The sequence below is a fragment of the Anomaloglossus baeobatrachus genome, chromosome 8 (assembly GCF_048569485.1).
Source record: "Anomaloglossus baeobatrachus isolate aAnoBae1 chromosome 8, aAnoBae1.hap1, whole genome shotgun sequence".
Taxonomy (NCBI): Eukaryota; Metazoa; Chordata; class Amphibia; order Anura; family Aromobatidae; genus Anomaloglossus; species Anomaloglossus baeobatrachus.
The window spans coordinates 125744868-125765069 of record NC_134360.1 but is presented as its reverse complement, the minus strand read 5'-3'; the positions used below and the strand labels follow the sequence as shown (position 1 = coordinate 125765069).

The 20202-nt window shown below is 44.6% G+C and overlaps 1 protein-coding gene across 2 annotated transcripts in view; it reads left to right on the top strand.

Moving 5' to 3' along the window:
- Window positions 1-20202, top strand: part of ATF6 (activating transcription factor 6) — a 196673-nt gene that overhangs the window by 80522 nt on the left and 95949 nt on the right. For both annotated transcript variants that reach the window (XM_075321985.1, XM_075321984.1), the window contains exons 8-9: window positions 16554-16739; window positions 20030-20121. In XM_075321985.1, the coding sequence (XP_075178100.1) occupies window positions 16554-16739; window positions 20030-20121 (278 nt within the window). The remainder of the gene's footprint in view (window positions 1-16553; window positions 16740-20029; window positions 20122-20202) is intronic.

Sequence of the window (20202 nt, the reverse complement as noted above, 5' to 3'; positions counted from 1 at the left end):
ACTGTCGTCTCCATATTGTACCCTCACACTATTCCCCATGCTACCCCATCTCTATAAGGCACCGCACACTATCCACTCTCTATACTATGCCCCTGCACACTTTTCTCCTCTTTACTGTCCCTTCATAAATACTTTTCCTCACACTGTCTCCTCACACATCCCCTTCCCTATGCCCATCCTGTCCTCACACACATTTTTCCCCTCCCCCATACTGTTTCCTCACACATTGGACCCCACCTTCCCACTCTCCATACTGTCTTCTCAAACTCTTTCTCACCCTTATACTGTCCCTTTTCAAAGTTACCCATGTTAATAATAACTTTGGTTTCTTCAGCATCACTGGGGGTGCGTACCATACTGACGTTCCCTGCCTTTTGCAGCATAAAAGAGTGGTGTCAGCAGCATGATCAGCTTACCTAATCACCCTGCTGGCCTTCAATTGTACTTACATCTGAAGGACACAAATACAATTGATATCGGGGAGTTGTTGATTTACAACTTCTCTAAAGGCCCCGTCACACTAAGCAACATCGCTAGCAACATCGCTGCTAACGAACAACTTTTGTGACGTTGCTAGCGATGTTGCTGTGTGTGACATCCAGCAACAACCCGGCCCCTGCTGTGAGGTCGTTGGTTGTTGCTGAATGTCCTGGGCCATTTTTTAGTTGTTGCTGTCCTGCTGTGAAGCACAGATCGCTGTGTGTGACAGCGAGACAGCAACACCTAAATGTGCAGGCAGCAGGAGCCGGCTTCTGCGGAGGCTGGTAACCAATGTAAACATCGGGTAACCAAGAAGCCCTGTCCTTGGTTACCCGATATTTACCTTCGATACCAGCCTCCTCCACTCTCACTGTCAGTGCCGGCTCCTGCTCTGTGCACATGTAGCTGCAGCACACATCGGGTTAATTAACCCGATGTGTGCTGTAACTAGGAGAGCAGGGAGCCAGCGCTAAGCATTGTGCGCTGCTCCCTGCTCTGTGCACATTTAGCTGCAGCACACATCGGGTAATTAACCCGATGTGTGCTGTAACTAGGAGAGTAGGGAGCCAGCGCTCAGTGTGCGCTGCTCCATGCTCTCTGCACGTGTAGCTCCGTGCGGTGGTAACCAAGGTAAATATCGGGTTGGTTACCCGATATTTACCTTAGTTACCAAGCGCAGCATCTTCCACGCTGCGCTGGGGGCTTGTCACTGGTTGCTGGTGAGCTCACCAGCAACTTGTGTAGCGACGCTCCAGCGATCCCTGCCAGGTCAGGTTGCTGGTGGAATCGCTGGAGCGTCGCAGTGTGACATCTCACCAGCAACCTCCTAGCAACTTACCAGCGATCCCTATCGTTGTTGGGATCGCTGGAAAGTTGCTTAGTGTGACTGGACCTTAAGGCTGCTGAATCCCACAAAGGTACAGCGCTCGTGTGCCATACACTTTTTAACAGCGATCATTAAGTAGCCTTAATTCTTAGTACTGTGTGAATAGCGCCCCTTGACAGGTGAAAATGCCACTGGTGTATGCTGTGTATGACAGCTGACCGTGCAAAGACCGGCTTTCCAAGTGAATAATAATGAAGTCCCACAGTGGGACTTCATATAAGAAATAAATCACAGCTGTTTTGACACTAAAAATGCAGGTCTTGTGTAAAAACAAAAATAAATACGGTAACTGTTCACATAACCCAAACTATAAAACGGTCATGTTATTTATTCCATGCGCTGAACACTTTAAAAAAATAAACATGCCAAAAATGTCATCCATACAATGGCCTCAAATCCTGGCCTACTGCTGTCCTTGTAAGTGAAACTACCAGCATCAGAGGTATATATGGCCACATTGTGCTTCCCCAGCAGTATTCCTTGTGAATAGCCAGGACTGTTTTCTAGCTCTGACTTATAGGTGACAGACGTCATCAGATAGAGATAAATGAAAATGGGGACTGATTCTGAGACGTTCAGGATAAGCACTCTGTACATTGATAATTGGGCTGCTCGGCTGTATTCTTGTTATTAAAGAGTTAATACTTCCCTTGTACAGCACTAACCTCATCCTCCTAATGTGGAAACATGTTGGCTGGAGACAGAATGGAAACTGTGAGGCGTTCCTTGCAGTGCTCTTTATTATTCCTGTGGGCTGTGTGCTTTATATTGTAATGCTGTTCTTCTGGGGTCATAGAATTATACGAGAAATCCTAGATTTATGACTCGCTAGTAAAACGTTTATATGAAAGAAAGCGTAGGCTCCTAATACTGTCCTGCCCGTACTCCGTGAAGGACATTACCTTCTTTGCTACAGGTGTCACTTTTTTAGAAGTTTAAGATTGGATTGGATAATGCATGTGTCACCAGATTTCACAGTACAGACTCCATACAATAACTAAATAGACCTTAAGGTGGTGTCACACATAGTGACGACGACAACGACGTCGCTGCTAAGTCACCATTTTCTGTGACATAGCAGCGACGTCCCGTCGCTGTCGCTGTGTGTGACATCCAGCAACGACCTGGCCCCTGCTGTGAGGTCGCCGGTCGTTGCTGAATGTCCTGCTTCATTTTTTGGACGTTGCTCTCCCGCTGTGAAGCACACATCGCTGTGTGTGACAGCGAGAGAGCGACGAACTGAAGCGAGCAGGGAGCCGGCGTCTGGCAGCCTGCGGTAAGCTGTAACCACAGTAAACATCGGGTAACCAAGAAGCCCTTTCCTTGGTTACCCGATATTTACCTTAGTTACTAGCGTCCGCCGCTCTTACGCTGCCAGTGCCGGCTCCCGGCTCCCTGCATACGTAGCTGGAGTGCACATCGGGTAATTAACCCAATGTGTACTCTGGCTAGGAGTGCAGGGAACAGGGAGCCGGCACTGACAGCGTGAGAGCGGCGGACGCTAGTAACTAAGGTAAATATCGTGTAACCAAGAGAAGTGCTTTCCTTGGTTACCCGATATTTACCTTAGTTACGCTTCCACGCGTCGCTGCTAGCTGGGGGCTGGTCGCTGGTGAGATCTGCCTGTTTGACAGCTCACCAGCGACCATGTAACGACGCAGCAGTGATCCTGATAAGGTCAGATCGCTGGTCGTGATCGCTGCTGCGTCGCTATGTGTGACACCACCTTTAGACCTGATAAGATGCTGTATTTACATCAGAATGACTGTATATCCCTTTATGAAAGAGCAGCCCCGTCTCCACCAGCTCCTCAGCGTCCCTCCTTTCTGCTGAGTACAAGCTGCAGGAGACAGGCTGGGCGGCTGGGGATGAATGCTCTTGGACACGAGCACTTTTCGTTTCAGAACCGGATTCATAAAATGTTCCTCTTAATATTAGGATTATAAGGACATTGTGCCTTGTAAATAGATCAGAGACAGCTGCAGTTACCTGGATTAACAGTCTGTAGTGTGACATCTGGTGACAGGTCTGCTTTTGAGAACTGCCAAAAGTGTTCTATTAAAGCTTCCTAGTTAAAGGGAACTTGTCACCAGTAAAAATGCTATTAACCTGCAAATATGGGGTTAATCTGCAGGTTAACAGCGTTTTGAATCCTGACTGGTGTCTACACATTGAACCCCACTGCCGGGAGGAAATGAACTTTATTCCTCCCAGCAGCATTTGGGGTCCAGTCATCAGGGCGGCACCGGTGCGGGTTCAGTCACCGCTCTGTATATGGAGGGATGACAATGACATGTTGGATGCAGAATGGAGAAATGGCTTGGTGTTCTACCTTTCTGGTCAGGGCAATTTTTATTTTTTTTTTATAAAAAACAAAAACAAAAAATAAAAGAAGTTTGCCATTCTGATCACTAGATGTCCTCATCTACAAAGGGAATCTTAAAAGAATAGACCAAGTAACGATCTCATATCCATTTAAAACGGAGTTTTTAGAAATTGTATATTCACAGTGAAATTGAAGAATTGCTTTTCATCTATTACAATAAAGTAAATCGATGTGTACAAATATGGGAAATACGCCGTGTATGTTCTATCGGCATATGAACCTGAAGCAACCAGTACTGCAGCTTGTCACCATAGGACATTGATAGATATGATGCCCCCAGTTATTAATCTGGTTACTGGCCTAGTATTTGGAAAGCATGAATTAATGAGAAGTTCCCTTTTGGTGCCTCATATACATTAGAGTTAAAAAAAAAAAAAAAAAAAAAAAAGGCAGACCCACTGATTTTGGTAGGGTCAGGCTGCTTTCACACATCCGGTTTGTGCTGAGTGGCACAATCCAGCTCAAAAACCTATGCAACGGATGCGGCGAAAAAAACGGATCCGTTGCATACGTTTTTCCATGCGGCCCGTCCGGTTTTTGACGGATGCGGCTTGATACTGAGCATGTGCAGTACAAAAAAAACGCATCCGGCAGCCGGATGTGGTTTTTGCCGCAGGATGCTATATCCGGCGTCCATAGGCTTGCATTGTGAATCGCGATGTGGCGCAATGCGTTTTTTTTTCGCCGCACCAAAAAACATGCTAGGCAACGTTCCATCCGGCTGCCACATGGGCTAAATATGCCGCATCCGGCAAAATCCGGACGCAACCCAAGGCCATGCGGCACAATACGGCGCTAATGCAAGTCTATGCGGGGAAAAACGCAACCGGCGGCAAAAAAAAACGGTTGCGTTTTTTCTGCAGAACACCGTATTGTGCCGCACGGCAAAAAACGGATGTGTGAAAGCAGCCTTAGTCTACATCTGATATCTGTGAAGGGTCCTCCGCTCGCCTCCCATTGATGACATTTGGGTAAGCGGTGATCAGGCCGTTTGAGTTTGCCCATTCCTTTTATGTTCTCCTTTGCTGCTTTTACATTATTGATAAGTATGCTTGTGGGTATATGTTGCTATGAAGCTACGGAGAATATTTTGTTAGTTGCATTTGATATTCATTGTTTTATGATGTGGCATTTTGAGTTTCTTGCTAGTGTGTTCCATGTGCAGAATCCATACACTATGTATATTCATTCTAAGCGTTTTTTTTAAATATGGAAAAGACATCACATTATGCTCACTACAACGCAGACAATATTTGGCCGTCTACCTGAAATATTGTGCCAGTTGAATAAATGTAGAAGTAGTGTTCTTACAGTTAAATATCTTTCCAGACAAGAAATACTCTTCACTTTTTCCTACGCATTTGTACAATGCACCTCCCCCATCCCAGCATAGAAGAAAGGTGTTATACTGTAACGCCCACTCTTTACAGTGTTATATTTAACATGTGGCTTCACCTAATATTTATAGGGGTTGTCTGATCCTCTGATAAGTTTGCAGTCACTTCTGACTGTAAACTACTTAATCCTTACAGATCGCACACTGCACGCTGTCAGGATTCTCCGGTATTGCTGGCAATAGTGGATGGTCAACTGACCGCAGGTTTGCAATTTGCATTCTTTCAGCCCTATTCTGTAGAGTTATGGTTGGCCTCGCTCAATTTACTCTTCTTACTTCAGCACCTGTGATGGCTCAAGTACTAGGTCTGTAAAACAGGGTGGATAGCAAAGTAAAAAGCTACTTCTCACCTGAGCACAACTGGTACCTCCCAGTATAGATCAGATAGACACATAGGACAGCAGGGTGCGCGGCCTCTTCTTATCTCGGCACCCCTGGTATCTCCTTTATTAGATCAGATAGACAGGCCACACAGCAGTGTGAACAATGGTTCTTACCTTAACACCCATGGTATCTCATGTATTAGATTAGAAACACCAGGCACACAACAGTGTGAGCAGCCTTTTCTCATCTCAGCACACCTGGTAATTCCAGTATTAGATCAGATAGACAGCAGGGGGTGTGACGTCTTCTTACTTCAGCACCCCTGGTATCTCTAGTATTACATCAGCTAGACGGGGTGGGCAGCAGTGTGAGCAGCCTCTTCTTACCTCAGCACCCCTGATATCTCCAATATTACATTAGATAGACAGAGTACCTCAGCATGAGCAGCCTCTTCTTCTCTGATCACTCAAGGTTTATCCAGTATTAGATCAGAAAGACAGGGTGGACAGCAAGGCGAGCGGCATCTTCTTACCTCAGCCTCCTTGTTTCCAGTTTGATATCAGAATATTCACTGGGAGCACATCTTCCTCACATGGTCTGAGGGCAGAGTTTCTTTCTGCCTATGTGATTATTTCTGAAGAAGGAGAGAGGTTCCTCTCCGAAACACGGTGAAATAAAATTGCTGACATTACAATATGTATAGTCTCTTCTCCATGGCAGCGCAGCATACATCCCTTTCTATCCAACAGCCATCCTCAATTCCTCGTGGTCCTCAAGCATACTTGACAACAGGGTGGATTTGATTTAAATCTAACTGATTTAAATCACTAGTCAGTAAGGCTTCATTTAAATCAGTGATTTAAATCAAAGTTTCTACCTAAACTAGTTCTTGCTACTTAAACATGCAAGTAGATGAAGATTTTTAGAATCACTTTTTAGATTACTTTTTTCTCCCCAGTTTAATGGGTTAATCATTCATATTTGGACACCACTGTTCTGTTGTACTTAGGAAGGAGAAAAATAATCCTGACCTTAATAACAATTTAAATAGATTTATTCAGCTGAAACAATAACAACATTACAGCATAAGTTATTTGCTTAAACAAACATCCATGTTTGTTAACTAATTTGGCTAAACAAAATATATATATATTTTAAGAAACTTAGACTGTCAGCCCACCGACACATGAAAAACTTAAATACTACTGTCCCTGCTGTCCTCTGTAGCTCACTTGTCGTCATCTTCATCATCATCTTCTTCTTTGTTCCTATTCATAATCTGGAAAAGAAAAACAAGCTTTCCTGCTTTATTGGGTCCCAACCGATTTCTCAATTTAGAATGAATGAGTCCAAAGGAAGAGAATATTCTTTCAACGCCTGCAGAAGAAGCTACGGCTGTTAAAAGTGAAATCATTACTTGAACAGTCTCTAAATCCAAGCGCTTAAGTGACTTCCACCAGTTTACTGGTGTGACCTTCCTTAAAATATCTTCAGCAAACATATATTTCTTGAATGGTTCCCCCTTAGCTCTGAAGTTTATTATAGTTGGCATTAAAGATGGATGATTGCTGGATACCCATGTCATAGCTAACTCCTCTTCCTCAGCACTTAGGTTTTGACCCTGATATTGGATATTGACAATATTTGCCAAAAAATGAGCTGGAGTCAGTGCTTGTCCCATTCGTTTGTTTACTGCTTGTAATTTAATTCTGTCCATGTGTAGTTCTGTTTTTAAGTGTTCACTCAGTTCCTTCCAAATTTCAACAGCATCTGCAATAAAACAGCTATTTTTCTGTATTTTGTTTAAAGCTTGAGAGATGGGTTTCAGGAAGCTCAGCATATGTTCAACATTTCTCTTAAGCCCAATGTTGAGGATTTTGGCCGTGACAGTGCCATCTATTTTATCTCGATTTTCTTCACAGTGTCATCAGAATAGGCCAGTTTTTGATATACTGCTCAAAACAGTCCACCACAGAGTTCCATCTAACATCTTGTGGGAGCGTTAGCTTGGTTCCAGATGCCAGATGCCGGCTCCTGCTCCCTGCTCGCTTCATTTCGTCGCTCTCTCGCTGTCACACACAGCGATCTGTGCGTCACAGCGGGAGTGCGCCTTTGAAGAAAACGAACCAGGGCTGTGTGTAACGAGCAGCGATCTCACAGCAGGGGCCAGATCGCTGCTCAGTGTCACACACAGCGAGATCGCTAATGAGGTCACTGTTGCGTCACCAAAACCGTGACGTAGCAGCGATTTCGGTAGCGATCTCACTATGTGTGAAGCACCCCTAAGGGGCCCCTGAATAATTCTGTATTGACATTCAGACTTTGTGCTTTGTACAGTAGTTAACTACAGAAAGTTTTGGGTCTTGACCTTTGTTTTCACCTTAGGAGGCTTAGTCTTCTAACACTGGTAATACAATAGGTGACCATGAGTGGAGAAGAACTCCAGGCAACATAGCCTAAATCTGTGAAGCACAGAGCTATGTGCGCACGTTGCGTAATTACATGCAGTTACACTGCGCTTTGTAGCGCAGCGTAACTGCATGCGTCCTGCGTCCCCTGCATAATCTATGGAGATTGTGCAGGGGCCGTGCGCACGTGGCGTCTTAGAGCGCAGCGCTTCGGCTGCTGCCCGAAGCGCGCGTTCTAAGAAGTGACATGTCACTTCTTCCGTGCGCTTTGCCGGCAGCTCTGCTCTGTCTATGGCAGGAGCTGCAGGCAGAGCGCATGGAATCGGCTTTTTTTTTTTCCACTACGGACATTTTCTGCAGCGATTTGAAGCGCACGTGTGCTCTTCAGATCGCTGCAGAAATTTCTGCAGTGACTGTACGCAACGTGCGCACATAGCCTTACACAAGCCTTGCCTCCATGAGGAACGATACCGTCAGGAGGTCCAAATATACACACGCAAGAATTTGAGAAGACCTAAATAACATACAAACAGTAATGTATAACATATCTGAAACAACTTGAACTAATATTAACGAAAAATTTTTGAGGTGAGTCATGCAACCCTCCATGCCTGGACATCTGCTCTTCATTACTGACCATAATTGTTAACCTTCTGTGCTCCATGGTAGTCTGGCTATGGCTGTTATATTACTCTAGAATGGCTAATAGTATAAATGTTAGGCTGCTTTCACACTACGTTTTTTTAACATCCGTCATTAACGTTTTTTTAACGCAAAAACTGATCCAGTGCAAATGCGTTTTCATTTCAGTGCATTTGCAATGGACTCGCGTCAACATGCGTTCACCTGCATTTGCATGCGTTATAGAGAGGATCCAGCGACTTGCAGTTTTTTAACTTATTTCAAAAACGCTACTTGTAGCGTTTTTGAGCTGCGTCCAAATACTGCAAATTGCTGGATCCTGACTATACTGCACGCAAACATATGTGAACGCAGGCATGCTGATAGACAGGATCCTGCTTGCTCTACTGAGCATGCCCAGAAACTAGCCTCGAGTGATCACTCCCCCTCTCCCTCTCTCCCTCTCTCCCTCTCTCCCTCTCTCCCCCTCTCCCCCTCTCCCCCTCTCCCCCTCTCCCCCTCTCCCCCTCTCCCCCTCTCCCCCTCTCCCCCTCTCCCCCTCTCCCCCTCTCCCCCTCTCCCCCTCTCCCCCTCTCCCCCTCTCCCCCTCTCCCCCTCTCACCCTCTCACCCTCTCACCCTCTCACCCTCTCACCCTCTCACCCTCTCCCCCTCTCCCCCTCTCCCCCTCTCCCCCTCTCCCCCTCTCCCCCTCTCCCCCTCTCCCCCTCTCCCCCTCTCCCCCTCTCACCCTCTCACCCTCTCACCCTCTCACCCTCTCCCCCTCTCACCCTCTCACCCTCTCACCCTCTCCCCCTCTCACCCTCTCACCCTCTCACCCTCTCCCCCTCTCCCGAGAGCTGCGGAGGCTCATAACCAAGGTAAACATCGGGTAACTTGCTTGGATAACCGATGTTTAGCTTGGTTACGTGTGCAGGGAGCCCGGCTCCTAGCAGCTGCAGACGCTCGTAACCAAGGTAAATATTGGGTATCCAAGCAAGTTACCCGATGTTTACCTTGGTTACAAGCCTCCGCAGCTGTCAGATGCCGGCTCCCAGTCTGTCATGTTCAGTTCCCCTCACTCCCAATCACATGACTCCAATGCCAGCCCATAAATTTCAAGTGACAGGATCCTGCAAAATAACACTTGCGTTTGCATGCGTTTTTCTTTGTAAAAACAGGATCCGCTTTTACAGCAAAAAAACGTTCATGACGCATGTTAAAAAAACGTAGTGTGAAAGCAGCCTTAGTAAAAAGCCTTTGATCATACCATTTTTTTTATAAGATGGGGTATTTACTAGGACTGGCGTTTCATGTGCTAGACTTACACAGAAGTCCACACAAGTAAAATGCTTCAAATGTGCTAAGAGATGCAAAACAATTGAGCACAGAAATGTAAAACTTTTTCTTTAGCCAGAAAACTGAAGCAAATACCTTTTTAAAGGGAACTTGTCAGGTGCAATATGCAGCCAGCACCACGAGCAGTTCTGGTACATATTGCTAATCCCTGCCTAACTGTCCCTGTATACACTAGCATAATTAAAAAGATCTTTAGAAAAAGTCTTTTTAAAGATCCCATATCATATGCTAATGAGCACAGGGACTAGTCCCAAGGGCGTTAATTCCCTTGGCTATTCGGCCCCCTTAGCCTATAAGCATGCCCCTGTTGGTGTACTACCATGCTAATAAATGCGCAGCGTCAGAGGCGTGGTTGCTCTCACCTCTGCTGCCATCGTGTCCAACACCTGGATTTTGGCTCACAGTGCGCATGATTCCGGACTTTCAGTCATGTGCACTATGAAGCTGAGTGTACGCATTTAGGCATTAAAATTCATATAGTGTTCATGTTTGAAAGTCCGGTATCATACGCATTGAGCCAAAATCCAGGAGTTGGACGCAATGGTAGCAGAGAGGTGGGCGCAACCATGCCTCTGACGCTGTGCAATCATCTAAAGATATCTTTATCTATGCTACTATAGGCTGGAACGGTTAGGCAGGGATTAGCAATATCCACCCAGAACTGCTCGTGTGTCTGTGTGTATATTGCACCTGACAGGTTCCCTCTAAGGGGTTGTCCAATTTCACTCTTTATAAGCGCACAGGTCAGTGATGTAAAATATAATAAACTGTGCTTTTATTCATCCTTCCGGGTCCATTGATACCTCTCTGCTGCTGATCTTATCTTTGCTGAAAGGCTGTAGCACTGCCATCATGTGGACAGCGCTGCAGCCAATCACGGAGCTCAGCGTCTTGTCCTGTCTACACCAACTGGAAAGCTGAGCCCCGTGATAAGCTGCAGTAGTGATGTGGCATCAACAAGTACTGCAGACACCGCAGCAGTTGCAGAGAGGCACTGAAGGATCTGGGGAGACTTATTTTATAGGCCACTAAATATATGAACTAATAATATTTTAAACTGGACTAACCCTCTAATAAATCCTCCATAGTTTTCCTACTATTTTAATGACAGAATTGTTTTTCATATGTACATCAGAATATAACTATTTGCCTTGATGTAGGAGATCCATCAGTCTACTGTATTTAGAGCTGTATAAGTTTTAACATAAATGTATTATAGTCGTAGCCAAAAGTATTGGCACCCTTGAAACTCTTCCAAAAAAATGAAGTATTTCTCCCATAAAATTATTGCAATTACATCTGTGTATTGGAACAATGAAGAAAAAAAAAAAAAAGGAGAATTGGACATAATTTCACACACAACTCTAAAAATGGGCCATACAAAATTATTGGCCCCTCAACATAATAATTGGTGGCACACCATTTGAAATAAATAACTGCAATCAGTCGCTTCCTATAACCATCAACAAGCTTCTTACACCTCCCAACTAGAATTTTGGACAAATCTTCTGTTGCCAACAGCAACAGCAATTTTAATATCTTCACAAGTGTTCAATTGAATTTAGATCTGGACTCATTGCTGCCACTTCAGAGCTCTCTCCAGCACTTTGTTTCCATCCATTTCTGGAGGCGTCTTGAAGTATGTTTGGGATCATTTTCCTGCTGGAAAACCCATGACCTAGGATGCAAACCCAGAAATCTGACACTGGGCGCTATATTGCAACCAAAAATTATTTTGGTAATCTTCAGATTTTATGATGCCTTGCACACCGTGCCAGAGGCAGCAAAAGATACCCAAAACCTCTTTGAGCCTCCACCATATTTGACTGTAGGTACTGTGTTCTCTTCTTTGTAGACCTCATTCTGTTTCTGGTAATCAGTTTAATAATGATCAGTTGATCTCATGTGTACACACAAGGATTTTTTTTTTTTTTACTTATACTTTGGCAAATTGCAGTCTAGCTTTTTTAGGTCTCTGTGTCAGCAGTGCGATCCTGGTACTCCTATCATAGCGTTTCATTTAATTAAAATGTTGACGGATAGCTCATCCTGACACTGATGCACCCTGAGCCTGCAGAACAGCTTGAATTTCTTTGGAACTTGATTGGGGCTGCTTATCCACCATCCGAACTATTCTGCTTTGCAACCTTTCATCAGTTCTTCTTTGCCGTCCATATCCAGGAAGATTAGCCATGGGTTATAAACTTCTTGAGTGTGCTGTGCACCTTTAGACAAAGGAACATCAAGATCTCTGGAGATGGATTTGTAACCTTTGAGATGGTTGATATTTTTCAACAATTTTAGTTCTCGAGTCTTCAATCGGTTCTTTTCTCCTCTTTCTATTCTCCTGCTTTGTGTGGCACACACAGACTTACAATGCAAAGACTAAGGGCCGCTTCACACGCAACGATCTCGCTAGCGTGCGTACCCTCCCCCATCATTTGTGCGACACTGGCAAATCATTGCCCGTGGCGCACAAAATCGCGCGGACCCATCACACTACTTAGCGACGTCGCTGTAACCGGCGAACCGCCTCCTTTCTAAGGGGGCGGTTCATTAGGCGCCACTAAGCAGCCGCCCAATAGAAGCGGAGGGGCGGAGATGAGCGGGACATAACATCCCGCCCACCTCCTTCCTTCCGCATTGCCGGTGGCCGCAGGTAAGGTGAGGTTCCTCGTTCCTGCGGTGTCACACGTAGCGATGTGTACTGCTGCAGGAAAGACGAACTACATCGTCCAAGCATCAGAACGATAATTGGGAAAAGGGGGTGATGTCACCGATGAGCGATTTTGAACGTTTTTGCGACGATTCAAAATCGCTCATAGGTGTCACACACAACGACATCGCTAAAGCGGCCGGATGTGCGTCACAAATTCCGTGACCTCCAACAAGATCGCTTTAGTGATATCGTAGCGTGTAAAGCCACCCTTAGTCAACGTCTTCCCTTTATCTGGTTTCAAGTTTGATTTTCATATTTACTTGCCACAGGTGAGTTTGAATGAGCTTCACATGCTTGAAACCGTTTACCCACTATTTTTGATGAAAGGCGACAACAATTTCATCTAGCCCATTTTTGGAGTTTTGTGTGAAATTATGTCCATTTTACATTATGAAATTATTTACATGCATTGCTCTTGTGTGATTTTGGCCCGTTTTCAAATCCTGAAAGTTCCGTGGGCTTCTTCTATAAACTCGGAGCTTTAGTTCCTTCCATAAATTTTCTACTGGATTCAGGTCAGGTGATTGGCTGAGCCATTCTAACTGCTTTATTTTTCTTTCTATGACACCAATTGAGAGTTTCCTTGGGTTCACTGTGTTGCTGAAATGTCCACCCTCTTTTCATCTTCATCATCCAGCAGATTTGTTTCAACAATGTTTCGGTACATTTATCCATTCATCCTTCTTTGGTATCCAAAGAGTTCAATTTTGGTCTCATCTGACCAGACTATATTCTCCCAGTATTTCTCAGGCTTGTCTAAATGTTGTTGGAACAAACTTTAAACGCACTTGAACATGCTTTTTGTTCAGCAGTGGAGTTTGCATGTTGAGTGTGCATACAGGCCATAAACGTTGAGGGCGTTACTTTTTTTTTTTTAAACAATTGTATCTGCTGATTCTGTCTTTCTGTAGGTCTTCGACAACTCTTCTGATAATTCTTTTCATTCCTCTGTCTAAAATCTTAGCACGTGGTCATGGCCGGTTTATGGTGAAATTATGTTCATGCTACTTCTGGATTATGATCCCAACACTGCTCACTGGAACCTTCAGTAGTTCAGAAATTCTTCTTAACCGATGCCATCAGTATGTTTTGCAACCATAAGGTTGCTAATGTCTTGAAACAGATCAGTGGTTTTACCCATCATGAGATGTTTCTTGTGTGGCACCTTGGTAATGAGACACCTATTTATAGGTCATCAGTTGAACCAGCTGATAGCATTGTTCACTAAAGGCCCCGTCACACTAAGCAACATCGCTAGCAACATCGCTGCTAACGAACAACTTTTGTGACGTAGCAGCGATGTTGCTAGTGATGTCGCTGTGTGTGACATCCAGCAACAACCTGGCCCCTGCTGTGAGGTCGTTGGTTGTTGCTGAATGTCCTGGGCCATTTTTTAGTTGTTGCTGTCCCGCTGTGAAGCACAGATCGCTGTGTGTGACAGCGAGACAGCAACAACTAAATGTGCAGGCAGCAGGAGCCGGCTTCTGCGGAGGCTGGTAACCACGGTAAACATCGGGTAACCAAGAAGCCCTGTCCTTGGTTAATGAAGGTAAATATCGGGTACCAGCCTCCGCCGCTCTCACTGTCAGTGCCGGCTCCTGCTCTGTGCACATGTAGCTGCAGGACACATCGGGTTAATTAACCCGATGTGTGCTGTAGCTAGGAGAGCAGGGAGTCAGCGCTAAGCATTGTGCGCTGCTCCCTGCTCTCTGCACATGTAGCTGCAGTACACATCGGGTAATTAACCCGATGTTTGCTGTAACTAGGAGAGCAAGGAGCCAGCGCTAAGGCTGCTTTCACACATCCGGCTTGAGCTCTGCGGCTCAATCCGGCTGTGCAAGCTATGCAACGGATGCGGTGAAAACACCGCATCCTTTGCATAAGTTTTTCCCATGCGGCCCGTCCGGTTTTTGCCGCTTGCGGCATGCTACTGAGCATGCGCAGTGGCAAAAACCGCATGCGGCGGCCGGATGCGGTTTTTGCCGCATCCGGCCGCCATAGGCATGCATTGAAAAATGCGCCGTATCGGCCGAATGCGGCGCGATGCGGTTTTGTTTTGCTGCACGAAAAAACGTGCTAGGCAACGTTCCATCCGGCCGCCGCATCGGCTAAATCTGCCGCACGCGGCAAAAAACGGATGGAACGCAAGGCCTTGCGGCACAATGCGGCACTAATTAAAGTCTATGCAGAAAAAACGCAAACGGCAGCAAAAAAAAAAACGGTTGCGATTTTCCTGCAAAGTGCCGGAGTGTGCCGCATTGCAGAAACCGGAGGTGTGAAAGCAGCCTAAGCGGTGTGCGCTGCTCCCTGCTCTGTGCACATGTAGCTGCAGTACACATCGGGTAATTAACCCGATGTGTGCTGTAACTAGGAGAGCAGGGAGCCAGCGCTCAGTGTGCGCTGCTCTCTGCACGTGTAGCTCCGTGCGCTGGTAACCAAGGTAAATATCGGGTTGGTTACCCGATATTTACCTTAGTTACCAAGCGCAGCATCTTCCACGCGGCGCTGGGGGCTGGTCACTGGTTGCTGGTGAGCTCACCAGCAACTCGTGTAGCCACGCTCCAGCGATCCCTGCCAGGTCAGGTTGCTGGTGGGATCGCTGGAGCGTCGCAGTGTGACATCTCACCAGCAACCTCCTAGCAACTTACCAGCGATCCCTATCGTTGTTGGGATCGCTGGTAAGTTGCTTAGTGTGACTGGACCTTAAGTGTCAGGATTGCTATCTATTACTGATGGATTTCAGTTGGTGTCAGGACTTTCCATGGCTTTTTTTCGCCATTCTTCATGTGTTCAATAATCATTTCTCATTATTACACATCACTTAATTTATGGACCGCTTGGATTTCTTTGCCTGTGTGGATTGGATTGGATGGCTTGTTTACCAACACCTGGAGAGAAATTCATGTCAATAGCAGCTTTAGAAATATATTTACTTAGAGAATTGGTGATGTGTTCAATACTACTTTTAACTGCTGTCGCTTTTTCATGGATGAAGAATCGTAAATCTTTTCTTAGCTTTGCACATGAATAGGAATATTCAGATCAGTTGATGGCTGGCCATGTCCTTCTACAAAGTCTACAAAGTGTGTTTTCATCTCAGATAGGTGATTATAGCCAATTTTGGACCATGATGCACAGAATGGTGAAGATGATTTCTTTGGCATGTTTTTAATCCATGATGTGAAGAATATTTCCACTGGATGTGTTTATGGCCTTTAGACATAGGCTTTCATGTTTGTAACTTGTAGTAATCCGTGTAGATTTACCTTTTCCCCAGAGCAGCCGTCAATGACTGTGTTGTCACCAATAAGCCGTCCTGCCATTCAACACCTCTTTTATGTTTCTTGTATGTTTTACTTTATTATGGAAGTTTAGCTAAACATATCTTGGCGTCCAAGGGATCATAACTAAGAAAGTGTGTTTAGGAACCAGTCTCTCCATCAAATGTGGTATCAATTATGTTCTGCATGGAAAGTATTGAGATAAGAATAGTGCTTTAAAGCAGATCTGACACCAGATTGAACAGTGCAAAATTACATTACTAAATATATATTAGACCTGTTAATGTTTTTGTTTTTTTTTTTTGCTTTGAAAATTCATGTTAAAATGTCTGTATAAATCCTTTCTGAAAGCTTTACTCTTCTCGGGCTGTCTGGCCTAGTCCTCAGTGTCCCTCCTCCCTGCAGCAGAGATCTCACACTTATGGTAGAGTCTTGAGCTATTTATTTCCATGGCCATGTTCATAAAATGATCATCTTAATATCAAGATAGCAGAGCCATTTTGCAATAGTTTTTCAAAGTAAATACACTAGCTTCAACTGGTCTGATGAATCATTTTATTATATGCAGCTTGTATTGTGGAATCGGATGACAGATTTATTTAACCAGGGTTTTTGACAGAGAAATCGGCCATGTTTAGCAGTGTTCTCCATGCTTTACATTTTCACATACAGCATATAAACTTTATTCCAACAGCTAAACGTGATGCGAAGGCAACAAAGAATGATTAAAAACCGCGAGTCAGCGTTTCAGTCCAGAAGGAAGAAAAAGGAATATATGCAAGGTTTGGAAATGCGACTGCGAGCTGCCTTGTCCGAAAATGAAAGGCTCCAAAAGGAAAATGGCTCCCTACAGAAACTACTGGAAGAAGTCGTATCGGAGGTAAGAAAAATAAGTGCTGGTATTCTATATTTTTGTATGTTTAAGGCTTTTAGCTCGTTACACTTCTTGTATTTCCTAAAACAGAAATGTACAGATGTCCCTAGTTGTCTTTTAACTCATGCCCTGCCCAAAAAATAAGACCTCTGCTGAATATAAGCCCTAGACCATCTTTCGGAGCAAAAAATAGCTTAAGACCCGGTCGTCTTTTCGGGGAAACATGGTAGTAGGAAGGTTCATCTTCAGTAGTCCATCATTATCAGCTTGATCTGGAACTCCGCTGTGCAGGACACACTTTCCAATGGGAACTTAAAAATGTATTACATATTACAAATGGTCAATTACTATAAAGTAACATCCTTCTTTCCTGGGGTAAGAAATGAGCAAATCACACTAATTAGAGTTGAAAATGTAAATGCTTTCCATAGAAGAGTGGAGACATCATTGAGACTTGTGCATTGCCTTCCGGGCAGCACCTACAACTTTTAACGAAAAAGTGGCACATTTCTGGGTCACGAAAGTTGCGTCATCACCTTCCCTTCTTTGACATAAAGAAGTTTGAATTTGATGAAATACTCAAACATTTGTGAAAACCTCTCCGAGTACAGACCATGATGTACCGACTGGCCACGGTATATTTAGGAATATGAGGCTTACCCACACCAGGATCCATGGGTGTCTGTTTTGGTGAGATTCCTGCCTTTTTGGCATACTGCCAGACTTCGTTGACACCAGGACAGGATATCTCATTTGAGTTTTAGGAACTTTAATTTCATGTGATTCCTCTTTTATTAGTCCCACATAAATCCGTTGTTTCCATCACACACTTTTCTCGTGCATTTATTTTGTGCAGAATTCTGTGGAAAAATGCTATACCTCGATTATGCTGGATTAAAAAAAAAAAATTTCCAAAAATGCACAAATACATCAAATACAGACAAAATAGGCTTGCATTTCATTATTCCCTATTTATTTATTTTTTTTCTATATGGTATCTGTTTTTATGCATTAGCCATTTTTAACACTTGCAGGAAAAACTACAGTGAAAGAATGTCAATGTATCTATAACAATCAGATGCTGCAGTGAACAGTATGGAATTTCTTTTTGTACATAGACTTTAGGCTTCACCAAGATACGGAAAAATCAAAGGCAGTTTTTCTATACACTGACACAAAGTCCATGAAAATGACACCTCATCTGAAAAGCCCAACTGAATAACATTGGTCCTAGTGCAGGCATATTTTTTTTTTTTTTCACTTGAACCAAAAATACTGTTGTGTGAATGTAGTACAATGGTGGGTTTATGGATGACGCATTATAATTTAGCTTTTTATGTATTTTTTTTGTAATTTTAATACAGCTCTTAATTATCTGAACTTATTAGTTCAGAATTGTGGAGGAAGCAACACTGAGTCAATGCAGAGACTTCTAGTTTGTTATAGGGAACCTGTTATATGAAAAATCGCTAATAACGTACATGTTAATAGAGTTCTGAACCTGCCCAGCGAAGACACTTAGAGCCGGCTACTGAGAGGAAATTAACTTTATTCCTCCCGGCAGTGTTCAGCTTCTAGTCATAGGATGGCGCCAGCGCAGGTTCAGTTACCGCTCTGTGTATAGTGAGTGGCAGCTGTAACCGCACCCCTTGCACTGACTGACAGCCACTCCACATTAGAGGAGGCTGTCAGTGAGTGATGGGAGCATGGGTACAGCCACCGCTCTCTATACACTGAGCGATAACTGAATCTGCGCCTGTGCCACCCTGGTGACTGGAGGCTGAACACTGCCAGGGGAAATAAAGTTAATTTCCTCCCAGTAACTGGCACTAGGTGTCCTCGCTGGGCTGGTTCAGACCACTATTAACCCACAAGTTAATAGTGTTTTTTCATATGACTGGTTCTCTTTAAATTATTCATCCTTTTTTTTTTTTTTTTTTTTTATTTAAAGGGAGCCTGTCACCTACTCACCGGCGGGGCGGTCCAGGTCTGGTCCAATGGGCATCGCTGGTCTTGACCAGTCACCACCTCTATCCTTGCGATCACAGTCCTCCTTGCTATGTGTGGATGAGATGTCATACGCACAGTATCCTCCATTGTACTCCTGCACACGTACACTTCTCTCTGCCGTGCTACGGGCGGAGCAAAGTACTGTAATGCATTGGCGCAGGGAAAGGTCAAAGACCGCCCTCGCTTGCGCACTATAAGTCTATGTGCCCACACTGCGGAAAGTTTGCGCAATTTGCCGCAATTTTTTTCTCTGAAATTCCGCGGATTTTTTCAAAAATTCGCAGTACGAGTCCCCAGCCATTTCTATGGCATTTGGGGAGTGCTGTGCCCATGCTGCGTTTTTTTCCACAGCGGAAATAATGCGGATATCCCTGCGGAAAAATCTTCAGCATGTCAATTTATTCCTGCAGATTTTTTCCGCATGATCCCATACTTGCCTGCCTTGATGGAAGACATCGGAGTCACTTCCTCCGGTGCAGTGGAGCGCGGTGGAGCCAGGAGGTGGGCGGAGCCTGCACGAGCTCCGGTCATGTGACAGCCAGAGCTAGTTCAAGCCCGCCCACCTTCTCCTGCAATGTGCAGACAGACATGACCAGACAGTGAAGTGCTGTGTGATGGAGGTAAGTATGAACTCCCCGATCACTCCAGCACTTGTTCTGCATTGAGGATGCAGTGCTGAAGCCATGGTACTGTATCCTCAATGCAGAATGACCACAGCATATCCACAGGACATTCCACAATAAAACCGCAGCATATCCGCAGCATGAAAACAGACAAAGTTGTGCTACGGTTTTCTGGGAGCTCCTGCGGAATGTCCTGCGGATATATCCACAAGACACTTTCCCCGTGGGCACATAGCCTTATACTTTGATCTGCTCCCAGCAGGGCGGAAAAACTTGTGCTTGCGCAGGAGTGCAATGGAGGACACTGTGTGGCTGACATAGGACATGTCATCTACACAGAGCAAGAAGAGAGGAGGAGCCGGATCAAGACCAGCGACACCCATCCGACCGGACCGCCCCATAAGTGAGTAGGTGATAGGTTCCCTTTCAAGGAGGACCACATATACCAAAGTGGCTGTAGTTATTTATGGTGTACACAAAGATTTTACCGCTTACATTTGCTCAGGCTGCTGCCAATAATAACCAACAATCTGATTTATAGAATACAGATAATTATTAAAGGTTATTTCAGGTGTTTTTCTGGCCCTGTCACACAAGTATAAAAAGTCAAAATCTAATGGTATAGCGGTGAATATTTCCTCAGAAATGGTTTTCTCCCTGCAGAATCAGAAGCTTAAAGTAACTGCTCCAAAGAGAAGAGCTGTCTGCCTTATGATGTTTGCTGCATTCTTAATGATAAATTTTAACCCACTAAGGTAAGTAATGTATGATAAACAAGTCTTAGCCAGGCCCATAAAAGCTAACAGTCATAGCATAGCCACAGCTGAGAGTAAAAA